The sequence below is a fragment of the Hippichthys cyanospilos genome, chromosome 2 (assembly GCF_059441005.1).
Source record: "Hippichthys cyanospilos isolate Australia breed blue-spotted pipefish chromosome 2, RoL_Hcya_1.0, whole genome shotgun sequence".
Classification (NCBI taxonomy): Eukaryota; Metazoa; Chordata; class Actinopteri; order Syngnathiformes; family Syngnathidae; genus Hippichthys; species Hippichthys cyanospilos.
Window position 1 is genome coordinate 1797528 of NC_142370.1, and position 24973 is coordinate 1822500.

Below are 24973 nucleotides of genomic sequence, written 5' to 3' on the forward strand. Positions count from 1 at the left end.
TCTGATATTTGCGAAACTTCGTATATGGGATGGGTGTCCAATGTGAAACACACCAACAATCCTATTTTTTATCATAGTTCAAGCGCCACCTAGTGGCAGCAAAAAAAAAAGCAAATCCTTAACGTTTTTATGTACTATGCTGAGCCCCTTATAGTTAAATCTCTTATAAAATGTCTGAAAAGCCATTGACCACGCCTAATGCCCTCCACCAAATAGTAAGATGTTTCGATAATGGGCGTGGCCTATACGACAGTGTAAAGTCACACAAATGTAACAATAAAAGCTGCATTAACTCAACCCACATTATCCCACCTCTAAATTTTACAAATTTGATAAGAGTCCTGCACTGAAGTCATCTACAACTAATTTTTCATCTTTCATAGTCCTTGTTCATACCCCAACGTGCACAGGTCTGCGAGGGCTCTTTATAGCTGCTTGCAGCTCTAGTTATTATTCTTCTTCTCCCGAATGAGTCGCAAATGTGAGGGTATAAACATGCACGAAAAGTCACCAAAATTCGCACACTCATTGGGCCTGCTGTAAAATTTGGTATTTAAGTGTTTGCTCCGTTTGGCCTCGCCGGCATCCTGTCTGGTGCCGCCACCTGCTTCTACGCCTTGGTTGGCTTTGACTGCATCGCTACCACAAGCATGTCTAATTATTCACTACTACCACATACATAAGATGGCGGCGCGTGTATACGCAGCGGCCACTCGCTCTCCCGACAATGCGTTGTCTTGTGTACATGTAAAACGCAGAGGATAGTGAGAAACGCTATTTCAATTCCTTTGTATGTTAAGCACATGTGAAGAAATTGACAATAAACTTGACTTTGACTTCATACAAAAAATCTAAAATTGATTTTTAGCGCCACCTAGAGTCGAACACTTCTCATGGGTAATGGCCAGCTTCACCTAGAGCTTTGAAATTTTTCAGGCACATATAAGACTTAAAGACCTACAAAAAAGTTATAGAACACCATATGCTAGGATGTATAGAACCAGAGATATGAATTTTTTTATCTGCATTTTTCAACCGTTTTTGGATGTTTGCAGGTACCAAGTTCCTCTTAATAGCTCCTAAACGGTTGACCCAATCAACTTAAAATTTGGCGTGCTTCATTATCAGCCATAGGAACACAACTGAACAAAATTTTAAGAAGATCAGCCAATATATATGATGGGGGCGGGGCTTTTAATTATGGGTTTCAAATTTCCTTCGCCATGAGCAACAAAAACCTTAATAATTCCAATGTGCAAGCTTCAAAAAATCTGAAACTTTACAGAAAATGTACTAGTTGTGTCCTTAAAATATCTGCATGATAAATTTTCAAATTTTTTACAGCGCCACCTAATTAGAGGCAAAAATGTCATTTTTTAAACTTTCATGTATTGAGCAAAGCCCATAAGAGTAAATGAACTGAAAATTTGTCCGAATAGCATCGAGACTTAGAGAAAATGGGTTTTCAAATGTTACGACTTTATGATAAAGGGGGTGGTCTGTATGCCAAATCAAAGTCAGAGTTTTCCCAAATCAGCAAAACTTGCCCATAAGATCTTTAAAACGGCAGCCCCTTCCGACCCATTTGACCGAGAGCTAGGAAATTTTTTATGCATATGTAGGACCTCAAGACCTACAAAACATCATAGAGCGCCATGTGTTAGGATGTACAGAACCAGAGTTATCAATTGTTGAATGTAGAATTTGGCCCGATTTTCTACATTTTTCGGTACCGAAACCCTTGACCCGATCAACTTCTAATTTGGCATGCCCCATTATCTGACATAGTGGGACACCTGGACAAAATTTTGTGAAGATTGGCTAAAATATATGATGGGGGTGGGGCTTCAAAATAGGTGTTTCAAAGTCAAATTTCCTTTGCCATGAGCAACAAAAACCTTAATAACTCCAATGTGCAAGCTTCAAAAAATCTGAAACTTGACAGAAAATTTACTTGTTGCGTCCTTTAAATATCTGCATGATAACTTTTCAATTTAAATACAGCGCCACCTAGTTAGACAAAAATGTCATTTTTTAAACTTTCATGTATTGTGCAAAGCCCATAAGAGTAAAAGAACTGAAAATTTGTTCGAATACAATCGAGACAGAGAGAATGGGTTTTTAAATTTTACTACTTTGTGATAAAGGGGGTGGTCTGTATGCCAACTCAAAGTCGGAGTTTGCCCAAATCAGCAAAACTTGCTGTAATATAGCCCAGATGATCCTTCAAACGGCCGCCCCTTCCGACCCATTTGACCTAGAGCTGTAAAATTTTTTATACATATGTAGGACCTCAAGACCTACAAAAACATTATAGAGCGCCATATGTTAGGCTGTACAGAACCAGAGTTATCAATTATTGAATGTAGCATTAAGCCCGATTTTCTCCATTTTTCAGTGCCGAAACCCTTGACCCGATCAACTTTACATTTGGCGTGCCTCATTATCTCACATAGGGGCACACCTGGGCAAAGTTTCGTGAAGATCGGCTAACATATATGATGGGGGTGGGTCTTCAAAATACATGTTTCAAACTTAAATTACATTCGGCATGAGCAACAAAAACCCTAATAACTCCAATGTGCAAGCTTTAAAAAATCTGAAACTTTACAGAAAATATACTAGTGACGACCTTAAAATATCTGAATGGTTATTTTTCAAATAAAATGTAGCGCCACCTAGTTACAGACAAAATTTTCATGAAATTGAATTTGCATATTTGATGCATTTATGGCCTTTTGTAAGTCTTCCATTGTTGCCACCCTCTATTAAACTGTTGACGCCATCAGCTTTCAATTTGGCCTAGAACATTATCAGACTTAGAGGCACAACTGATCCAAAAATAGTCACTGTCCCATGAAATAAATGATGGAAGTGCGCTTTCAAAACATGAAGTCAATGTTTCCTTTGCCCAGAGTGACAAAAACCTTTCTAACTCAGCTGAACAAGCTTTAAAATATCTTAAAATTGACAGTAGCATTTAGACTCATGGTCCAAAACTTCTACATGACACATTTCCAAATTACCAATAGTGACACCTGGTGGCAGACAAAAAAGTTTTTTTTACACTTTCATGTTCTCTGCTATGCCGGTTTCAGTAAATTCTCTGAATATTAGTCGAGAGAATATTGAAGACATAGCGAACATTATGAATCTCAAGTTTCATGACTCTTCAAATTTGGGCGTGGCCTTTACACCGCCTCAAAGTCCGATGCCTGGCCAGACCGATAAAAATTGATGTAATTCAAATAAGATTATCTGCTATACATGTCATTTCATGGTAATACATTGTTAAACACTTTTTTTCTCGTACTGCGGGCGCCACCTGATGGCAGCAAACAATTACATATTTACTTTTATGTACCTTTTTGAGCCTGTCAAATTAATGTCACTGAAAAATTTTCTGACAGGCCTTCATAAACGCTTAATTTCTTCCACCAAATATTACGATGTTTTGATAATGTCCGTGGCCTATTCAACAGTGCGCATTACGACCATTTAACATAACAGTAAATGCTGATAGTAAATGCTGTAGTTTGTCCCAGATAATCTCATCTTCTCATGACTTCACATGTTGATTGAAAGTCAATTCCTACGGACATCAACAAAGATATATTCCATCGTAGTGCTACAATCACCTCGCGGCAGAAAATACATTACCAAGTTTGCGATTCCAACACGAATTCATGCATAACCAAATTTGTTCATACCTCGAACTGTTCATCTTTCAACGTGCTCATGTCTGCGAGGGCCTGTTATAGCTGCGTGCAGCTCTAGTTATTATTATTCTTCTTCTCTTATCTTTTCTAAATTTTATATATTTGATGGGTTTCCAATGCGAAACACACCTATCAACGCATTTCTTGTCGTAGTGCAAGCGCCACCTAGTGGCAGCAAAAAATATAGCATTTTTTAAATGTTTTTATGTGTTTAGCTGGGCCCTTTGAAGTAATATCACTGAAATTAAGTCTTACAAGCCTCTAGACAGCCCTGCTGACCTCCACCAAATTTTACAAAGTTTCGATAATGGGCGTGGCCTCTATGTCCATTTTCATTCCGAAGTTTTATCGGTCCAGTAAAAGATGCTGTAATTTGACCCAGATGATCTGATCTGATCTCACAATTTCACACATTGGATAAAAATCCATTCCTGTAGACAGACAAACTTATATTCCAGTTTAAAGCTAGCGCCACCTAGTGGCTGCAAAAAATGTCAATAGTCGAAACGGATGTACAGAAAAATTATGATTTTTTTAGTGTGCATTTTTGCCCTATTCTTACACAGTAGCTGGTCTCAAACTAGTGCCTTTTATTCTTAAACGGTTCACCCCATTACCTTCAACTTTGGCATGAAACATTATCCAAATGAGGGGCACACATAAACCAAATATCGTGAAGATCTCATTAAATATAAGATGGAGGTGGAGCTTCAAAATATGTGTAATATTTCCTTCACCAAATGACAAAATGAACTCAAAAATGGTCAGCAACACTTTGAGACATTGGAACATGAAGGTTCTTAATTTCTTTGACTTTTCAATAGAGGGTGTGGCCTCTAGGCCAACTCAAAGTCCGATGTCTCGCTAAAACGGTAAAAGTTGCTGTAATGGGACCTAGATGATCTGATATTTTCAAAACTTCGTATATGGGATGGGAGTCCAATGTGAAACACACCTACAAGCCTATTTTTTTATCATAGTGCGAGCGCCACCTAGTGGCAGCAAAAAATATAGCAATTCCTTAACGTTTTTACCTACTCTGCTGAGGCCCTTGAAGTGATATCGTTAAAGTGTTGTCAGAAAACCCATTAGGCACGCCTATTGCCCTCTACCAAATAGTATGATGTTTGATGATGGCCTAACCTATTTAGCAGCGCAAAGTCACAAAACTGTAACAATAAAAGCTGCAGTAACTCAACCCAAATTGTCCCACCTTGTCTACATTTTACATATTTGGTAAGAGTCCTGCACTGAAGTCATCTACAACTAAGTTTTCATCGTTCATACTCCTTGTTCATACCCCGACCTGTTCATACCCCAACGTGCACAGGTCTGCGAGGGCCCTTTATTGCTGCTTGCAGCTCTAGTTAGGGCCCGAGCAGCTACCGCTGCGAGAGCCCTCTTGTTTTTCTCCGGATTATTATTATTAGGGCCCGAGCAGCTACCGCTGCGAGAGCCCTCTTGTTTTTCTCCAGATTATTATTCTTATTATTAGGGCCCGAGCAGCTACCGCTGCGAGAGCCCTCTTGTTTTTCTCCAGATTATTATTATTATTATTATTATTATTATTATTATTATTATTTACTGTGCAGCGCTTTTCCATTTTTGAGGGCCTAAACATGCACGAAAAGTCACCAAAATTTGCACATTTGTCGGGCCCGGTGAAAAATTTGATATTTTTGTGTTTCCCAAAATAATGCAAAAAAAATGGCTCTGCAGCGCCACCTAAGGTCGAAAAAGTGCACCTGGTCCCGGCCCGTTTGACCTAGAGCTACAAAAATTTTTAGGCATATGTAGGACCTAGAGACCTACAAAAAAGTCAGCGCGAGCCATGTGCTCAGATGTACAGAAAAAGAGTTATAAATTTTTGAATGTGCATTTTTGGCCCATTTTTGCACGTTTGCAGGTCCCAAACTGCTCCTTGTTTCTCCTAAACGCTTTACTCAATCGCCTTCAAATTTGCTGTGGTCCATATTCACACATAGGGGCACAACTGGGCAAAATTTAGTGCAGATCCGCTGACATATATGATAGGGGCGTGGCTTCAAATTATGTGTTCAATTTTTCCTTCGCCAGGAGGGACAAAAACCTTAATAACTCTGATGTACTAGCTTAAAAAAATCTAAAACTTCATAGACACATGGAAACTTATGTCTTTAACACCTTTAAAAAAAGTTTTTTTAAAAACCTACTAGCGCCGCCTAGTGGTTGATTAAAATGTCATTTTTTACACTTTCATGTATTGTGCTCAGTCTGTTTGAGTAAAACAAATAAAAATTGGTCAGAATATCAATAAGACATGGAATATTAAGGTTTTAAAATTTTACGACTTTTCGATAATGGGCGTAGTCTGCACGCCACCTCAAAGTCAGATGACTCGCCAAATCGAAAAAAGTGGCTGTAATTGGCCCCAAAATGGCCTTATGAGTGGAAAATGGCCTCTCACTCCCGGCCCGTTTGACCTAGAGCTCCAAAAATTTGTAGCCTTATGTAGGACCTCGAGCCCTACAAAAAAGTCAGCGCGAGCCATATGCTCAGATGTACAGAAAGAGAGTTATGAATTTTTGAATGTGCACTTTTGGCCCGTTTTTGCTCATTTGCAGGTCCCGAACTGCTCCTTTTTTCTCCCAAACGCTTGACCCGATCGACTTCAAATTTGCTGTGATGTTTTATCTGACTGTGAGGCACAATTGTTCAAATTTTTGTGACGATCCGCCAACAAATATGTTGGGGGCGGGGCTTTATATTATGCCTTTGATGATTACTTTGCCACATGTGCAACAAACCTTTATAACTCAGCTATACAAGCTTAGAAAAATCTGAAACTTCACAGACACATGGAGACTAAAGCCCTTAACACAAGTGTTTAAAAAAATCTTCAATTGCTTATAAGGCCACCTAGTGGCAAACAAAAATGTCAGTCTGATTTCTCGCGAAAACGAACAAAGTTGCTGTATTTGGACCCAGATGGTCTTATCTTTTCTAAACATTACATATTTGATGGATTTCCAATGCGGAATACACCTATCAACTTATTTTTTGCTATAGTGTGAGCGCCACCTAGTGGCAGGCAAAAATATAGCATTTTTTAAACGTTTTTATGTGTTTAGCTGAGCCCTTTGAAGTAATATCGCTGAAATTAAGTCTGAAAAGCCTCTAGACAGCCTTGCTGTCCTCCACCAAATTTTACGAAGTTTCGATAATGGGCGTGGCCTCTATGACCATTTTCATTCCGAAGCTTTATCTGTCCAGTAAAAGTTGCTGTAATTTGACCCAGATGATCTGATCTTCTCACAATTTCACACATTGGATAAAAATATTCTCCTGAATATAGCGACAAAAATTTATTCCAGTTTAAAGCTAGCGCCACCTAGTGGCTGCAAAAAAAGTCATTAGTCGAAAGATTACAGTCAATCCTGTTTGGTTTGACCGACAGCTATGAAACTTTGTAGGCTAATGGAGGACTGTAAGACCTACAAAAATGTCAATAGAAGTGATTTGCTAGGATGTACAGAAAAATTGTTATGAATTTTTTTAATGTGCAGTTTTGTCCCATTCTTAGACATTAGCTGGTCTCAAACTAGTGCCTTTTTCTCTTGAACGATTCACCCCATTACCTTCAACTTTGGCATGAATCATTATCCAACTGAGGGGCACACATAGTCTAAATATCGTGAAGATCTCTCGACATAAAAGATGGGGGCGGAGCTTCAAATTATGTTTAATACTTCCTTTGCCAAGAGTGACAAAAAACTTAATAACTCCGCTATGACAGCTTTAAACCACCTGAAACTTTCCTGGGACTTTAAAAGTCATGCAATAATACAGCTATGTGATAAACTTTCAAATCATTTACAGCGCCACCCAGTGGCGGACAAAAATCTATTTTTTTTTACTTTTATGTACTGTGAAATGCCTGTTTGACTAAATGAACTCAAAAATGGTCAGAAAAGCTATGACACATTGGAACATTAAGGTTCTCAACTTTTATGACTTTTCATTAAAGGGCGTGGCCTCTATGCCAACTCAAAATCTGATGTCTCGCGCGAAAACAGTAAAAGTTGCTGTAATTGGACCTAGACGATCTGATATTTTTAAAACTTCATATATGGGATGGGAGTCCAATGTGAAACACACCTACAGGCCTATTTTTTTATCATAGTACGAGCGCCACCTAGTGGCAGCAAAAACTATAGCAAATCCTTAACGTTTTATGTGCTGAGCCCCTTGAAGTGATATCCCTTAAATGTTTTCTGAAAAGCCAGTGGCCATGCCTTATGCCCTCCACAAATCAGTACGATGTTTCCACAGTGGGTGTGGCCTATATGGCATTGAAAGTAACAAAATTGGAACAGTAAAAGCTGCAGTAACTCCACCCACATTGTCCCACCTTGTCTAAATTTTACATATTTGGTAAAAGTCCTGCACTGAAGTGATCTACAACTAATTTTTCATCATTCATAGTCCTTGTTCATACCCCGACCTGTTCATACCCCAACGTGCACAGGTCTGCGAGGGCCCTTTATAGCTGCTTGCAGCTCTAGTTATTATTATTATTATTTACTGTGCAGCGCTTTTCCATTTTTGAGGGCCTAAACATGCACGAAAAGTCACCAAAATTTGCACATTTGTCGGGCCCGGTGAAAAATTGGATATTTTTGTGTTTCCCAAAACAATGCAAGAAAAATGGCTCTGCAGCGCCACCTAAGGTCGAAAAAGTGCACCTGGTCCCGGCCCGTTTGACCTAGAGCTACGAAAATTTTTGGCCATATGTAGGACCTAGAGACCTACAAAAAAGTCAGCGCGCGCCATGTGCTCAGATGTACAGAAAAAGAGTTATGAATTTTTGAATGTGCATTTTTGGCCCATTTTTGCACGTTTGTAGGTCCCAAACTGCTCCTTGTTTCTCCTAAACGCTTTACTCAATCACCCTCAAATTTGCTGTGGTCTATAATTAGACATAGGGCCACAACTGGGCAAAATTTCGTGCAGATCCGCTGACATATATGATAGGGGCGTGGCTTCAAATTATGTGTTCAATTTTTCCTTCGCCAAGAGTGACATAAACCTTAATAACTTTGATGTACTAGCTTAAAAAAATCTAAAACTTCATAGATAGATGAAAACTTATGTCTTTAACACCGTTGAAAAAAGTTTTTTAAAAGACCTACTAGCGCCGCCTAGTGGTTGATTAAAATGTCATTTTTTACACTTTCATGTAATGTGCTCAGTCTGTTTGAGTAAAACAAGTGAAAATTGGTCAGAATATCATTAAGACATGGAATATTAAGATTTTAAAATTTTATGACATTTCGATAATGGGCGTAGTCTGCACGCCACCTCAAAGTCAGATGACTCGCCAAAACGAAAAAAGTGGCTGTAATTGGCCCCAAAATGGCCTTATGAGTGGAAAATAGCCTCTCACTCCCGGCCCGTTTGACCTAGAGCTCCAAAAATTTGTAGTCTTATGTAGGACCTCGAGCCCTACAAAAAAGTCAGCGCGAGCCATATGCTCAGATGTACAGAAAGAGAGTTATGAATTTTTGAATGTGCACTTTTGGCCCGTTTTTGCTCATTTGCAGGTCCCGAACTGCTCCTTTTTTCTCCCAAACGCTTGACCCGATCGACTTCAAATTTGCTGTGATGTTTGATCTGACTGTGAGGCACAATTGTTCAAATTTTCGGGATGATCCGCCATCAAATATGTTGGGGGCGGGGCTTCATATTATGCCTTTGATGATTACTTTGCCACATGTGAAACAAACCTTTATAACTCAGCTTTACAAGCTTAGAAAAATCTGAAACTTCACATACACATGAAGACTTAAGCCCTTAACACAAGTGTTTAAAAAAATCTTCAATTGCTGATAAGGCCATCTAGTGGCAAACAAAAATGTCAGTCTGATGTCTCGCCAAAACGAACAAAGTTGCTGTGTTTGGTCCCAGATGGTCTTATCTTTTCTAAACTTCATATATTTGATGGGTTTCCAATGCGGAATACACCTATCAACGTATTTTTTGTTATAGTGCGAGCGCCACCTAGTGGCAGCCAAAAATATAGCATTTTTTAAACGTTTTTATGTGTTTAGCTGAGCCCTTTGATGTAATATCGCTGAAATTAAGTCTGCAAAGCCTCTAGACAGCCCTGCTGACCTCCACCAAATTTTACGAAGTTTCGATAATGGGCGTGGCCTCTACGACCATTTTCATTCCGAAGCTTTATCTGTCCAGTAAAAGTTGCTGTAATTTGACCCAGATGATCTGATCTTCTCACAATTTCACACATTGGATGAAAATATTCTCCTGAACATAGACAAAAATATATTCCAGTTTAAAGCTAGCGCCACCTAGTGGCTGCAAAAAATTGTCATTAGTTGAAAGATTACAGTCAATCCTGTTTGGTTTGACCTACAGCTATGAAACTTTGTAGGCAAATGAAGGGCTGTAAGACCTACAAAAAAGTCCATAGAAGTGATGTGCTAGGATGTACAGAAAAATTGTTATGAATTTTTTTAATGTGCAGTTTTGTCCCATTCTTAGACATTAGCTGATCTCAAACTAGTGCCTTTTTCTCTTAAACGATTCACCCCATTATCTTTGGCATGAATCATTATCCAAATGAGGGGCACACATAGGCCAAATATCGTGAATATCTCTTGACATAAAAGATGCGGGCGGAGCTTCAAATTATGTTTAATACTTCCTTTGCCAAGAGTGACAAAAATCTTAATAACTCAGCTATGACAGCTTCAAACCATCTGAAACTTTTCTGGGCCTTTAAAAGTAATGCAATAATACAGCTATGTGATAAACTTTCAAATCATTTACAGCGCCACCCAGTAGCGGACAAAAATCTCATTTTTTATACTTTTATGTACTGTGAAATGCCTGTTTGACTAAATGAACTAAAAAATGGTCAGAAAAGCTATGACACATTGGAACATTAAGGTTCTCAACTTTTATGACTTTTCAATAAAGGGCGTGGCCTCTATGCCAACTCAAAATCCGATGTCTCGCGAAAACGGTAAAAGTTGCTGTAATTGGACCTAGACGATCTGATATTTTTAAAACTTCGTATATGGGATTGGAGTCCAATGTGAAACACAACTACAAGCCTATTTTTTATCATAGTACGGGCACCACCTAGTGGCAGCAAAAAATATAGCAAATCCTTAACGTTTTTATGTACTCTGCTGAGCCCCTTGAAGTGATATCCCTTAAATGTTTTCTGAAAAGCCAGTGGCCATGCCTTATGCCCTCCACAAATGAGTACGATGTTTTCACAGTGGGTGTGGCCCATACGGCATTGAAAGTCACAAAACTGTAACAATAAAAGCTGCAGTAACTCAACCCAAATTGTCCCACCTTGTCTACATTTTACATATTTGGTAAGAGTCCTGCACTGAAGTCATCTACAACTAAGTTTTCATCGTTCATACTCCTTGTTCATACCCCGACCTGTTCATACCCCAACGTGCACAGGTCTGCGAGGGCCCTTTATAGCTGCTTGCAGCTCTAGTTATTATTATTATTATTATTATTATTTACTGTGCAGCGCTTTTCCATTTTTGAGGGCCTAAACATGCACGAAAAGTCACTAAAATTTGCACATTTGTCGGGCCCGGTGAAAAATTGGATATTTTTGTGTTTCCCAAAACAATGCAAAAAAAATGGCTCTGCAGCGCCACCTAAGGTCGAAAAAGTGCACCTGGTCCCGGCCCGTTTGACCTAGAGCTACGAAAATTTTTAGCCATATGTAGGACCTAGAGACCTACAAAAAAGTCAGCGTGAGCCATGTGCTCAGATGTACAGAAAAAGAGTTATGAATTTTTGAATGTGCATTTTTGGCCCATTTTTGCACGTTTGCAGGTCCCAAACTGCTCCTTGTTTCTCCTAAACGCTTTACTCAATCGCCTTCAAATTTGCTGTGGTATATAATTAGACATAGGGGCACAACTGGGCAAAATTTGGTGCAGATCCGCTGACATATATGATAGGGGCGTGGCTTCAAATTATGTGTTCAATTTTTCCTTCGCCAAGAGAGACATAAACCTTAATAACTTTGATGTACTAGCTTAAAAAAATCTAAAACTTCATAGACACATGGAAACTTATGTCTTTAACACCTTTAAAAAAAGTTTTTTTAAATACCTACTAGCGCCGCCTAGTGGTTGATTAAAATGTCATTTTTTACACTTTCATGTATTGTGCTCAGTCTGTTTGAGTAAAACAAATGAAAATTGGTCAGAATATCAATAAGACATGGAATATTAAGGTTTTAAAATTTTACGACTTTTTGATAATGGGCGTAGTCTGCACGCCACCTCAAAGTCAGATGACTCGCCAAAACGAAAAAAGTGGCTGTAATTGGCCCCAAAATGGCCTTATGAGTGGAAAATAGCCTCTCACTCCCAGCCCGTTTGACCTAGAGCTCCAAAAATTTGTAGCCTTATGTAGGACCTCAAGCCCTACAAAAAAGTCAGCGCGAGCCATGTGCTCATATGTACAGAAAGAGAGTTATGAATTTTTGAATGTGCACCTTTAGCCCGTTTTTGCTCATTTGCAGGTCCCGAACTGCTCCTTTTTTCTCCCAAACGCTTGACCTGATCGACTTCAAATTTGCTGTGATGTTTTATCTGACTCTGAGGCACAATTGTTCAAATTTTCGTGACGATCCGCAATCAAATATGGTGGGGGCGGGGCTTCATATTATGCCTTTGATGATTACTTTGCCACATGTGAAACAAACCTTTATAACTCAGCTTTCCAAGCTTGGAAAAATCTGAAACTTCACAGACACATGAAGACTCAAGCCCTTAAGACATGTGTTTAAAAAAATCTTCAATTGCTTATAAGGCCACCTAGTGGCAAACAAAAATGTCCGTTTGATTTCTCGCGAAAACGAACAAAGTTGCTGTATTTGGACCCAGATGGTCTTATCTTTTCTAAACATTACATATTTGATGGATTTCCAATGCGGAACACACCTATCAACGTATTTTTTCTTATAGTGCGAGCGACACCTAGTGGCAGCCAAAAATATAGCATTTTTTAAACGTTTTTATGTGTTTAGCTGAGCCCTTTGAAGTAATATCGCTGAAATTAAGTCTGACAAGCCTCTAGATAGCCTTGCTGACCTCCACCAAATTTTACGAAGTTTCGATAATGGGCGTGGCCTCTACGACCATTTTCATTCCGAAGCTTTATCTGTCCAGTAAAATTTGCTGTAATTTGACCCAGATAATCTGATCTTCTCACAATTTCACACATTGGATGAAAATATTCTCTTGAACATATCAACAAAAATAATTTCCAGTTCAAAGCTAGCGCCACCTAGTGGCTGCAAAAAATGTCATTAGTCGAAAGATTACAGTCAATCCTGTTTGGTTTGACCTACAGCTATGAAACTTTTTAGGCAAATGAATGACTGTAAGACCTACAAAAAAGTCAATAGAAGTGATGTGCTAGGATGTACAGAAAAAATTTTATGAAATTCTTTAATGTGCAGTTTTGTCCCATTCTTAGACATTAGCTGGTCTCAAACTAGTGCCTTTTACTCTTAAAGGATTCATCCCATCACCTTAAACTTTGGCATGAATCATTATCCAACTGAGGGGCACACATAGTCCAAATATCGTGAAGATCTCTTGACATAAAAGATGGGGGCGGAGCTTCAAATTATGTTTAATACTTCCTTCGCCAAGAGTGACAAAAATCTTAATAACTCAGCTATGACAGCTTCAAACCATCTGAAACTTTCCTGGGACTTTAAAAGTCATGCAATAATACAGCTATGTGATAAGCTTTCAAATCATTTACAGCGCCACCCAGTGGCGGACAAAAATCTCATTTTTTATACTTTTATTTACTGTGAAATGCCTGTTTGACTAAATGAACTCAAAAATGGTCAGAAAAGCTATGACACATTGAAACCTTAAGGTTCGCAACTTTTATGACTTTTCAATAAAGAGCGTGGCCTATATGCCAACTCAAAATCCGATGTCTCGCGAAAACGGTAAAAGTTGCTGTAATTGGACCTAGACGATCTGATATTTTTAAAACTTCGTATATGGGATGGGAGTCCAATGTGAAACACACCTACAAGCCTATTTTTTATCATAGTACGAGCGACACCTAGTGGCAGCAAAAAACATAGCAAATCGTTAATGTTTTTATTTACTCTGCTGAGCTCCTTGAAGCGATATCCCTTAAATGTTTTCTGAAAGGCCAGTGGCCATGCCTTATGCCCTCCACAAATCAGTACGATGTTTCCACAGTGGGTGTGGCCTATATGGCATTGAAAGTAACAAAATTGGAACAATAAAAGCTGCAGTAACTCCACCCACATTGTCCCACCTTGTCTAAATTTTACATATTTGGTAAGAGTCCTGCACTGAAGTCATCTACAACTACTTTTTCATCGTTCATAGTCCTTGTTCATACCCCGACCTGTTCATACCCCAACGTGCACAGGTCTGCGAGGGCCCTTTATAGCTGCTTGCAGCTCTAGTTATTATTATTATTCTCCAAAGTAAATCGCAAATGTGAGGGCCTAAAAATGCACGAAAAGTCACCAAAATGTGCACACTCATCGGGCCTGCTGTAAAATTAGGTATTTTGGTGTTTTCGTACATAAAATCTAAAAAATTGATTTTTAGCGCCACCTAGAGTTGAACACTTCTCTGGGGTCACGGCCAGTTTCACCTAGAGCTTTGAAATTTTTTAGGCATATATAACACCTTAAGACCTACAAAAAAGTTTAGAACACCATATGCTAGGATGTACAGAACCAGAGATATGAATTTTTTTAATGTGAATTTTTGGACTGTTTTTGGATGTTTGCAGGTGCCAAATTCCTCTTAATAGCTCCTTAACGATTGACCTTGATTGACTTCAAATTTAGTGTGCTTCATTATCAGCCATGGGGCCACAACTGACCAAAATTTTGAGAAGATCCGCCAACATATATGATAGGGGCGGGGCTTTAAATTATGTGTGTCAAATTTCCTTCGCCATGAGCAACAAAAACCTAAATAACTCCAATGTGCAACCTTCAAAAAATCTGAAACTTTACAGAAAATGTACTAGTTATGTCCTTAAAATATCTGCATCATAAATTTTAAAATTAATTACAGCGCCACCTAGTTACAGACAAAAACGTAATTTTTTAAACTTTCATGTATCGTACAAAGCCCGTAAGAGTAAATGAACTGAAAGTTTGTCCGAATAGCATCGAGACTTGGAAGATAAGGGTTTCCAAATTGTTCGACTTTGTGATAAAGGGGGTTGTCAGTACACCACTTGAAAGTCAGTTTTCCCAAATGAGCAAAAGTTGTTGTAATTGAACCCAGATGATCATAAAACTAGCAGCCAGTTCCGACCCGTTTGACCTGGAGCTACAAATTTTTTTACGCATATGTAATACCTCAAGACCTACAAAAACATTACAGAGCGCAATATGTTAGGATGTATGTGCCATTTGGCCCATTTTTGTACATTTTTCGGTACCAAAACCCTTGAACCGATCAACTTCACATTTGGCGTGCTCCATTACCAAGCATAGTGTCACAACTATGCAAAATTTCGTGAAGATTGCCCAACATATATGATGGTGGCGGGGCTTCAAAATACATGTTTCAAATTTCCTTTGCCACCAGTGACAAAAACCTTAACTTGATTTTTGCACTGTGTTACGAACTTAATCCGTTCAGCGGCTAGGCTCCTAACTCGAATTGCTCGTATGACGGGCAATCCAATCTTAATTAGTGAATGCGTGCAACGCGTGCAAAAGCCTTAGGTAAATACATCACGACTTTATACACATTAAAAATTAATAACATAATCTACTGTACAGTTAAATTTAATACATACATATACAAAGGAAAAATGACATTTACCTTTGGGGCGACGTGACTTGAGCTGGTGGTGGGTGGAAGCGGAGGGGAGCAGAGACGAACCCGCAGAATTTTTTTTTTTTTTCCATTAACAAGAACTTTTCTTAAACGAGAACATATCACGGACGATTTCTTTCTCTTTAATTCATAATAAAAGAAGCTTCTCCATTTTGTTGTTGACTGAGGTCCGTCCCGACAAGTCTTGCCCTTAGAAGACTTGCTTGCTTTCATAGCTTCCTTGTTATTGAGAATTGTACCAATTGCCAAACGGTTACGGCCATACTCACCAGCAAGGTTAACTATGCGTGCGCCTCCTTTGTATTTTTTTATTATCTCCTGCTTTGTTTCTATTGTCATCATCCTCTTACTTCTCCCTTTACCGCCACTTGCAATTTTAGAAGCCATGTCTAACAGATTAAGTTTGCAAAGTCTTCACAACACACAGACCGGCTCGTGCCATCAAGCTCGATGAAGGCGTTCGGCCAATAGCATATAGGCATTTCTGTGATTGACGTGACGCCGGCCAATAGCATATCCGCATCTCCGTGACTGAGACTGTGACCTTAATCGACCAATAGCATATCGGCATCTCCGTGACTGAGACCGTGACCGTATAAAAACAATAGCATATTGGCGTTGCCGTGACATGCGAGAAAAGTTGTTTTTGTTGATGCAGCAAAGCGAATACAATAGTGCGGACACACTGATCGGCATGTTGGATGGTTCGTAAGACGAAAGGTTTGTGCGTAAAGGGGGACAAAAAAACGCCGCGGTCCAAGTCGTAAAATGAAAAATACGTAAAACAGGGAGTTCGTAAACCGGGGGCCCACTGTACTGTGCTATGCCTGTTTGAGTAAATTAACTGAAAATTAGTGAGGAGAACATTGAGATCGGGAACATTAAGGATTCTCAAGTTTTATGATTCTTCGATCATGGCCGTGGCCTTTATACCGCCTCAAAATCCGACGTCTGGGCAAAACGGTAGTAAAAGTTAATGTCATTGGACCCAGATGATCTTATCTTCTCTAAATTTCAAACATGTGATGGGAGTCCAATGCTCAAGGCGTGGTCATTACGACAATTTATCGCAACAGTAAACGCTGCTGTAATTTGACCCAGATGATCTAATCTGGTCACAACTTCACATTAAATCAGAGTCCATTCCTACAGACATCAACATACATTCCACTATAGTGCTAGCATCACCTAGTGGCAGGAACTAATATAGCACCATTTTTGCAATCCGATTTGCTTAGTTGAGCCCGTTGAACAAATGCATATGAAAATTTGACTTTTTCTAAAACAGTGGCTGCTAATATGCACCTGCATATGCACAAACATGTTCATACCCCAACCTGTTCATAACCCAACGTGTACAGGTCTGCAAGGGCCCTTTATAGCTGCTTGCAGCTCTAGTTTAACTTTATTATGATAAAAGTTTAATTTTTATTTGGGGGGGAAAAAGAAATAATAATCAGCTGTGAAAGGGTTAAATACGTTTTACATTAAAAAATTGTTTGCTAATAAGATCTGGGATATGATTCCAGTGCAAGGAGGTCACTTTTCCAAGTAATCAATGGCTGTGCAAAAACATCCTGACTTAGCTTGATCTTTGTTTTTTGGTAACACTGTTTATATTAAATTTTGTTGAGACAGGACGGAGTGATGGTGACACACACATTGTTCTGTGTCTCTGTGAAATCTGTCCCATGAGTGTCTGTCAGTGGTACTTTCTTAAAGGCTGTTGTCATTTATGATCATTTGCCCAAAATTAGCAGTTAATGTTCTTGTTTTTAGCATGTTTCTAGTCCTGCCTTGTATGCGTTTCGTTCATTAGCATTTTCGTTTGTTCCAGGTATTTCCCTTTGCTGTATATTGAAATGAATAATAGCAATTGTAATTCAGTTACATGATTGACAATGTAATTTGTATACATTTTTATACATTTTGACATCTTGTGAAGCAGTCATTCGGCCTCCTGACACTTATGCAAAACATGAACATCTTCAAATTACAAAATAAAAGATGAATAAATTGGATTTATTGGCCAGTCCTAGTAGAAACTATCGGTGATTGGATTTCTTCTGATCTTAACTGAGTCCTGCAGGCGGCTGAATAAGAACGAAAAGACGGCGCCTACTCACATCCTGTTGGGCATTGGGATCGCGTCTGCCAGCTGAGACATATGTGGACTCTTCCTCAGGAGCAGCTCCTAGCCTGTATCCACCCCCGTCGAAGGCCTAAAGAGACAACACCATGTCAAATCCTCCTAAAAGTGACCCCCCGCCCCACCGGTTTACTTTGGCTCTGCTGGATTCTCCTGTCCCTTTCCCGCTGCGCTCCAGAGGCACGGCTCCATGTTCTCGGGCCCCTTTGAACAGATCTTCCACCACGTCGTTGGGATTCTTCTTTTTGGGAGGCCCCACGATTTGCTGCCCGCTGCGCTCTGATCCGCCTGCAAAGAACCTGGAGGAAGATTACCACACTAAAGTCTTGATGAGTCCACAAATGGCAAGTTCAACCAAAACGCAACGTGCAGCTTTCATTCACAGAAATTGTACATTTTCATCCAAGGGTATTGGAAAATTGCTTTTTTTTCTTCTTGGGATTCAAATCAAAAAAGCAATCAAATCAAAGACGAAAGTTCAGAATTCGGCTTTTACGTCAAGGCAGGTACACAGGATGTGGCCCAGAAATAAATTCTTACTTTCCAGCAGTCATTCTCCACAATTACGATTTAAATCGACATATATTTACACGATTTAATAGTTAGATTTATCTAATAAATTACCATAATTCCCCGTATTTTTTTTTAAATGAAAGTTAAAAGTATGGTTGCGTCCTAAACAGTAACCGTTATTTATTTTTTACACCAATTGTGGAAGATTGAACTGTAAGCCACGTGAGCTGGGTTTTGATGCACAGATGTGGATTTTTATTATATCGGCTGTATTTTTACTTACAATAATTATTATACAGTAAAGGGACGAGCGGAGGGCGGATGTCAGTTGGCAACAAGTACGTGTTGCAGCTAACAGGAGCTCGCTTTAGCTCAAGTTGTCCCAGCATTATATTCAATAAATAATGTTACGTATTTATGATGTTCTGTATGACTTATTTTTCACCCGTGAAGCCCTTTGAGACTGTGGTGACTCAAGGCTATACAAATAAACTTGACTTGATTTAAAAGAAGTGAGCAGACTAAACCAATGTCTGAGTTCATCCTTGTTTACACACAGGAATATTATGAAAACTGAGTGGATCATGTAAAATTTATGATGACTCAAGGTGATTCAAGAGCGCACCAGATAAAAAAAAAAAAGGAGAAAAGTATTCCATTTGACTTGTTATACAGTATTCCATTTGACCTGTTAATTGTGTTCTTTTGGCATATACACACAATCATAAACTTGAGGAAACACAGATGGTGCTCAACTTGGGTTATTTATGGTAAAATGAACACAAACTGTTGCGACTAAAAGGAAAAACAACTGCTTCGAGTGCATTTAACATTAGTGAGGTGTTCACTGACCGCTCACAATGTGGGAAATCTAAAATGCAATTAATACTCATCAAATATATAACTTATAGATATGGGCGCAAGAAAATATGAAGAGTTTACAAAAAATAAGAACGATTCTGTTTTGCTTTAGTTTTGACATTGTTACCACAGTGTGGGCGCGTCATATGCACGGTAACATAGAATATACCAGAATTTGATGCCAAAATTCAAAGTGCGTCATACACAGGTGCATCTTATATTTGACGAGTTACGGCATCCATTTAGATCAAATCAATCTGCCAATTTTAAATTAATTTAAACACAAACTCAACTTTTATACATCTTGTGCAAAAGTTGCTTAAGTGTCACAATTACCTCATTTATCCCATAGACATTTTGTTGTCTATTTCCGAAGTCTAGGGAAAGGGGTGTCAAACTTGTTTAAGCTTGTAGGCTGCATGGAGGAAAATCTATTTCCATGGGTTGGACCAATAAGATCATGGTAAATATTTATAAAACTTTAAAACAACTTCAAATGTATTATTATTATTTTAATACAGTGGTACCTCTACTTATGGAAATTATTTGTTCAGGCAGTAATTTCGTAAAAAGAATCTTTCATCTGTTCCTAGCCCCAATAAATGCTCCTAAACGCCATCCATCACTCCATTTACTTCCACTTTTCTGGGTTCAGAACGCATGGGCAGCAGCCCCAGCAGGGAAGTCCAGACTTCCCTTACCCCGGCCACTTCATTCAGCTTCTCTAAGAGGATCCCAGGTCAGCCAAGAGCAGTTTCCAGGCCAGAGGAGAGCTATAGTCCCTCCAGCATGTCCTGATGTGTCCCCGGGGCCTCCTCCCGGTCGTACACGCTCGAAAAACCTCACCAGGGAGGCATCCTAACCAGATGCACGAACCACCTCAACTGGCTCCTCTCAATGCGGAGGAGCAGCTGCTCGACACGGAGTCCCTCTCGGATGACCGAGCTTCTCACCTTCTCTCTCAGGGAGTGCCCGGACACCCTGTGGAGGAAATTCATTTCGGCAGCTTGTATTTGGGATCTCGTTCTTTCGGTGACAAGTGAGGACAGAAATGTACATTGACCAGTAAATAGAGAGCTTCCCTTCGGCTCAGCTCTCTACACGACGGACCAGTAGAATCCGCATTACAGCGGACACTGCAGCAATCGACCTGTCAATCTCTCGTTCCATCCTACCCTAAATCGTACACAAGACCCCAAGATAACTGAACTCCTCCAATTGGAGCAGGGTATCATCCCTGAACCAAAGAGGGCACTCAACCTTTTTCCGACTGAGGACCATGGTTTCAGATTTGGAGATGCTGATCTTCATCCCAGCCGCTTCATACTCAGAAGAGAAATAGCAGAGATGCAATGCACAGACTCGCAAACCGGACACCCTCAACGCTTCGGCTGCGCCGAGAGATTCTGTCCATAAAGATAATGAACAGAATTGTGACTAAGGGGAGCCTTGGCAGAGTCCAACCTCCACGGAAAACGAATTCGGCAATGCGGACCACCTCAGAGAAGGGAGAGCCCACCTCTGAGCTTCCAGACTCTGCTGCTAACACGTGCACGTTTCAAGTTGCTACAGCAGTCTTGGGTTTGAGATGTATTTAGTGCGGTGATGGCTCTTGGGATGAAGCTAGCCCTCAGTCTGTCTGTTCGTATTTTGTGAGCCCTGTAACGTCGGCCCAAGGGTAAGGGTTCTAAAAGGTGGCTGCTGGGGTGAGAGGACTCCTTGATATGTTTAGCTCTGCTAAGGTAGTGAGAGCTGAAGATCACGAAAAGCATCCGCACGAAGCTCCCTTAGTGCTCCAGGTGAGTGCTGAGTGGAGCACTGTGGTAATGGTGTTGTCCGTTGATATGTTTGCCCTGTAGGCAAACTGATGGGGATCCAGAGAGGGTGGAAGATTGTCCCTGATGTGTTTAAACATCAGTCTTTAGAAGCACCTCATGACTACAGGCCTGTAGTCATTGAGGCTGTCTGCTGCTGACTTTATGGGGACAGGGACGATGGTGGAAGTTTTAAGGCAGGCAGGGATGGTTCCTTGTGCCATGGAATGGTTGAAGATTTTGGTGAAAACTCAGGTTCGTTGGTCGGCGCTCACTTTACTTCGTCGAGGCCTGCCGCCTTCAGCACATGTCTTACCTCATGCTCCTGAAGTGTTAGTGTGCTTGTGGTGGAGGGTGGAGATGGTGGTACTGATGATGATGTGGCTGCTGGGGTCCTATTCGTCTCGAACCAGGCAAAGAAGAGGTTAAGCTCCTCTGCCAGCCAGTTGTTCCTTTCAGTAGCCACCTTGTGCTGCTACTGTAGTTCGTGATATGGTTTAAACCTTGCCACATCTTCCTGTCATTTTTAGTGAAGTAGTCCTCAATCTTCCTCTTGTAGGCTCGCTTGGCCTCCTTGATGCCCCTCTTGAGGGCCGACCTGGCCTCACTGTATTGAGGCCAGTTGCTGTTTTTTTGTTTTGAAGGCACTGTTCCGGTTCCTTAAGAAAGATTGTACTTCATTGTTCATCCAGGGTTTTTGGTTGGGGAATATCCTAATCCTTTTCTCAACTGCGACACTGCTGAAACAGTTTCTGATAAAAGGTGAATACGGTGTCCACCTGCTCTTGTAGATCTCGACTGAAGAAAATGTGCCAGAGTGTGTTGGAGAAACAGTCCTGCAGCTAAGAGAGGGCCGCTTCAGGCCAGAGTGTTATTGTCTTGTGTCACTGTTTACCTTCTCCGGGGGATGTAAGTTGGGGTGAGAGACAGGCAGGGAACCAGCAAGGTGGGGGAGGGGTGTAGCTTTGTAGTCATGCTTGATGTTGGAAAAAAATATAGTCCAAAGTGTTCTTGCCTCTGGTGGCAAATTTCACAAACTGGGCGAATTTTGGCAACGCAGTTGTTAGGCACGCTTGATTGAAGTCACCAGCAACAATAAAGACGCCCTCTGGGTGGGCCAGCAGCTGCTTATTGATAATGCCCAGCAGTAGGCGAAGGGCCGTGCTAACGCTCTTCAATTGCTCTTTAAGTATCCTTAGGCAGAGGGTTCAGTTACTTATTCATCCCCCTTCTGTCACTGTCTGCATGCTTTCCTCATTAAAAGATGAAAACCTTTAAATGTTTGGGTGGTTTAAGTTAAAGCATACACTGTTGTTTTATTCGTGTGATTTTAACAAAGTTCAGATCACATTTGACGGTGATTTCATTTACAAATGTGAGAAATTCCAAAAAGGTTCAAATACTTTTACATAACACTGTTTGAAAACAATGGAAAAACACGTACCAAACCAGAGAGCTAAGAGCCACTGTACCTGTGTGCGCTGCCGCCACCCCTATTGTTGGAGCCAACACACCAGCAGGTGGTAATCAGGAGACAGCTCTGCCCCTCTCTGAACCCGAATGTGCAAAACATGTGACTGGAAATATGATGACACGACCACAAACTCGATCATCGAGCTGCGGCCTAGGGTGTCCTGGTGCAAAGTGCACATTTGGACACCCCTATGTTTGAACATGGTGTTTTTTACTGACAATACATGATGAGCACAGAAGTCCAACAACAAAGCAACGCTCTGGTTCAGATCATGGAGCCATTCCTCCCAATCACACCCCTCCAGGTCTCACTGTCGTTGCCCACATGAGCACTTAAGTCCCCCAGCAGAATGAGGGAGTCCCACAACAAACCACAGTCAGGACCCGTCCCCCCCACCCTAAGGCAGAGGGAGGTTACCCTCTTGTCACAAGTGTGGAAAGGTGTGGGCATACTTATTGACGACCAACTCAGCTTCTCTCCCCGCAGGCAATTCCAGTGTGGAAGAGGGTCCAAACCCTCTTGAGAGGACTGATACCAGAGCCAAAGCTGTGTGCGGAAGCGAGTCCGACTATAGTTAGTCAGAACCTCTTGGCCTCAAACACCAGCATGGGCTCCTTCCCTGCCAGAGAGGTGACATTCACAAGAGCTTGTTTCTGCAGCCGGATTGGAGCGTCAAGGTCTCTCTGCCTTTGGCTGCCACCCAGCTCGCACTGCACTTGACCCTTATGGCCCCTCACATAGGAGGTGAGCCCATGGGAAGAGGCACCCTCTTCACCACTTTGGGCCGAGCCCAGTTGAGCCGCATGGGTGTGGGCTTGGCCACCCGGCGCTCACCAGCGAACCATACCTCCAGGCCTGAGTCCGGAGAAGGCGCCCCGGTCATCTGCGTCCGAGCAAGGGAAACTTGACTCCCATTTGTTTCATTAATCATTAGGGGTCGATGATCCATGTTTAGTCTGGTCCCTCACTTAGGAGCTGTTTTCCATGGGTGACCCTGACAGGGGCATAAAGCACCAGACAACTTAGCCCCTAGTTACTAACCCTAACCCTAACCCTATTGGCATGCGCAAACCCCTCCGCCACGATAAGGTGACTGTTCACAGACGGGTGTTCCTAAACTATTTAAATGATTTTTGATAAATTATATAAATCCCTTCAACATGCAGCGAGGATACGACCGAAAACACACATCAAAAACAACGAAGGGGTTCATCAGGGGCGAGAAGTGGAAGGTTTCAGACTGGCCAAGTCAATCTCCAGACTTTAACCCTATAGAGCATGCATTTCAACTGCAGCTGTTTCAACATTTCAACCCAAAACAAGACAACATCTGAAAAAGAAAAATGCTAAAGTTTAGTGATGTCTAGTTTGGTGATAGACTTGATGCCGTTATTGCAAGCAAGGGATTTGCAGCAAAATACTTGCTTTGATTTGATCTGTCCCAATACATTTGATCACATGAAAATGTGATTCTTTACAAAAACATGCTTTCTTCTCAGGTGTACATCAGATTCAAATGCAAATACCTGGAAATAGAGCTGAATTATTGATCTGTTGTTTTATATTCATCTTTTGATGTCACACTCAAATGTTTCTACTCTACAGGAAAATTAAGAGTATTTGATTCACTGTTCCAATACTTTTGGAGGTGACTGTAGTTCTCAAATGGGCGAACGAACAAGTGACACGTGGGGGGCACTTTAGAGGGTGTGGGAGATTTTGAAAGGGGTTCTGCAGATATTGCCCAAAAAAAAAAAAAAAAAAAAAAAGTACATTTTTTTTTCAAATTAAGAACAAATCAAATGGAACTTGAATCAAGTTTTTGGTAAGTATTGAATGCCTTCATTAAAAAAAAAAAAAGTGTCATTATGGATGCGTATTATCATTATAGTGAGGTGATTTTCTTGCAAACAAGCCTGAAATAAAGCTAATTATGTTACATGATTGCTGGGCTTGCCTTGGAGATGCAACTACAAATGAAGGTGCAAAGCAGAATACATTATTTAATTTTGTCGTAATTTTGATATTAATGGCTTGGAGCTGAAATTTAGTACAGTGATCCCTCCTACTTCGCGGTCTCAGATATCGTGGTCTCAGTACTTCGTTTTTTTCTTTTCAGGAAAAATAAAAAATATTTCAAAATAAAAAATCATTTAAAAAATGTGCAAAAATGTACAAAAATTGAAAAAAAGCAAAAAGGTACATTATACAGTACTGTATTAATCAAATAACGAAGTAATATTAGTTAATAACTATGTTAAGAATTCTTCAAGCGTTCGAGTTTGTGACATTTTTTTATCTTATTTTGAAATGCATGCTTTTAATTTGTCGGGTCGAGTCATTGCATTTCCGTTTCCTGTTTCACGTTCTCTGTGCGTCATTCGGCTCGTTACGGTGACGTAGTGAATGACAACGTAAGCTCATTTATAGTTTATTATCGATTATGTTGATAACGCACGCTACTGCCTATGTTTAGTAAGCGATGAGTGTTTATTCTGTTTATGTGTTGGTTAGTGTAGAGGTTGCACTTT

At 40.4% G+C, this 24973-nt stretch overlaps 1 protein-coding gene across 1 annotated transcript in view; it reads right to left on the minus strand.

Annotated features, from left to right (window-relative positions):
• nsfl1c (NSFL1 (p97) cofactor (p47)) overlaps positions 1 to 24973 on the minus strand; it is a 44799-nt gene that overhangs the window by 15954 nt on the left and 3872 nt on the right. The window contains exons 4-5 of the mRNA XM_088440969.1: positions 17914 to 18079; positions 17758 to 17853 (exon numbers count right to left, since the gene is read on the minus strand). Coding sequence (XP_088297095.1) covers positions 17758 to 17853; positions 17914 to 18079 — 262 coding nt within the window. The remainder of the gene's footprint in view (positions 1 to 17757; positions 17854 to 17913; positions 18080 to 24973) is intronic.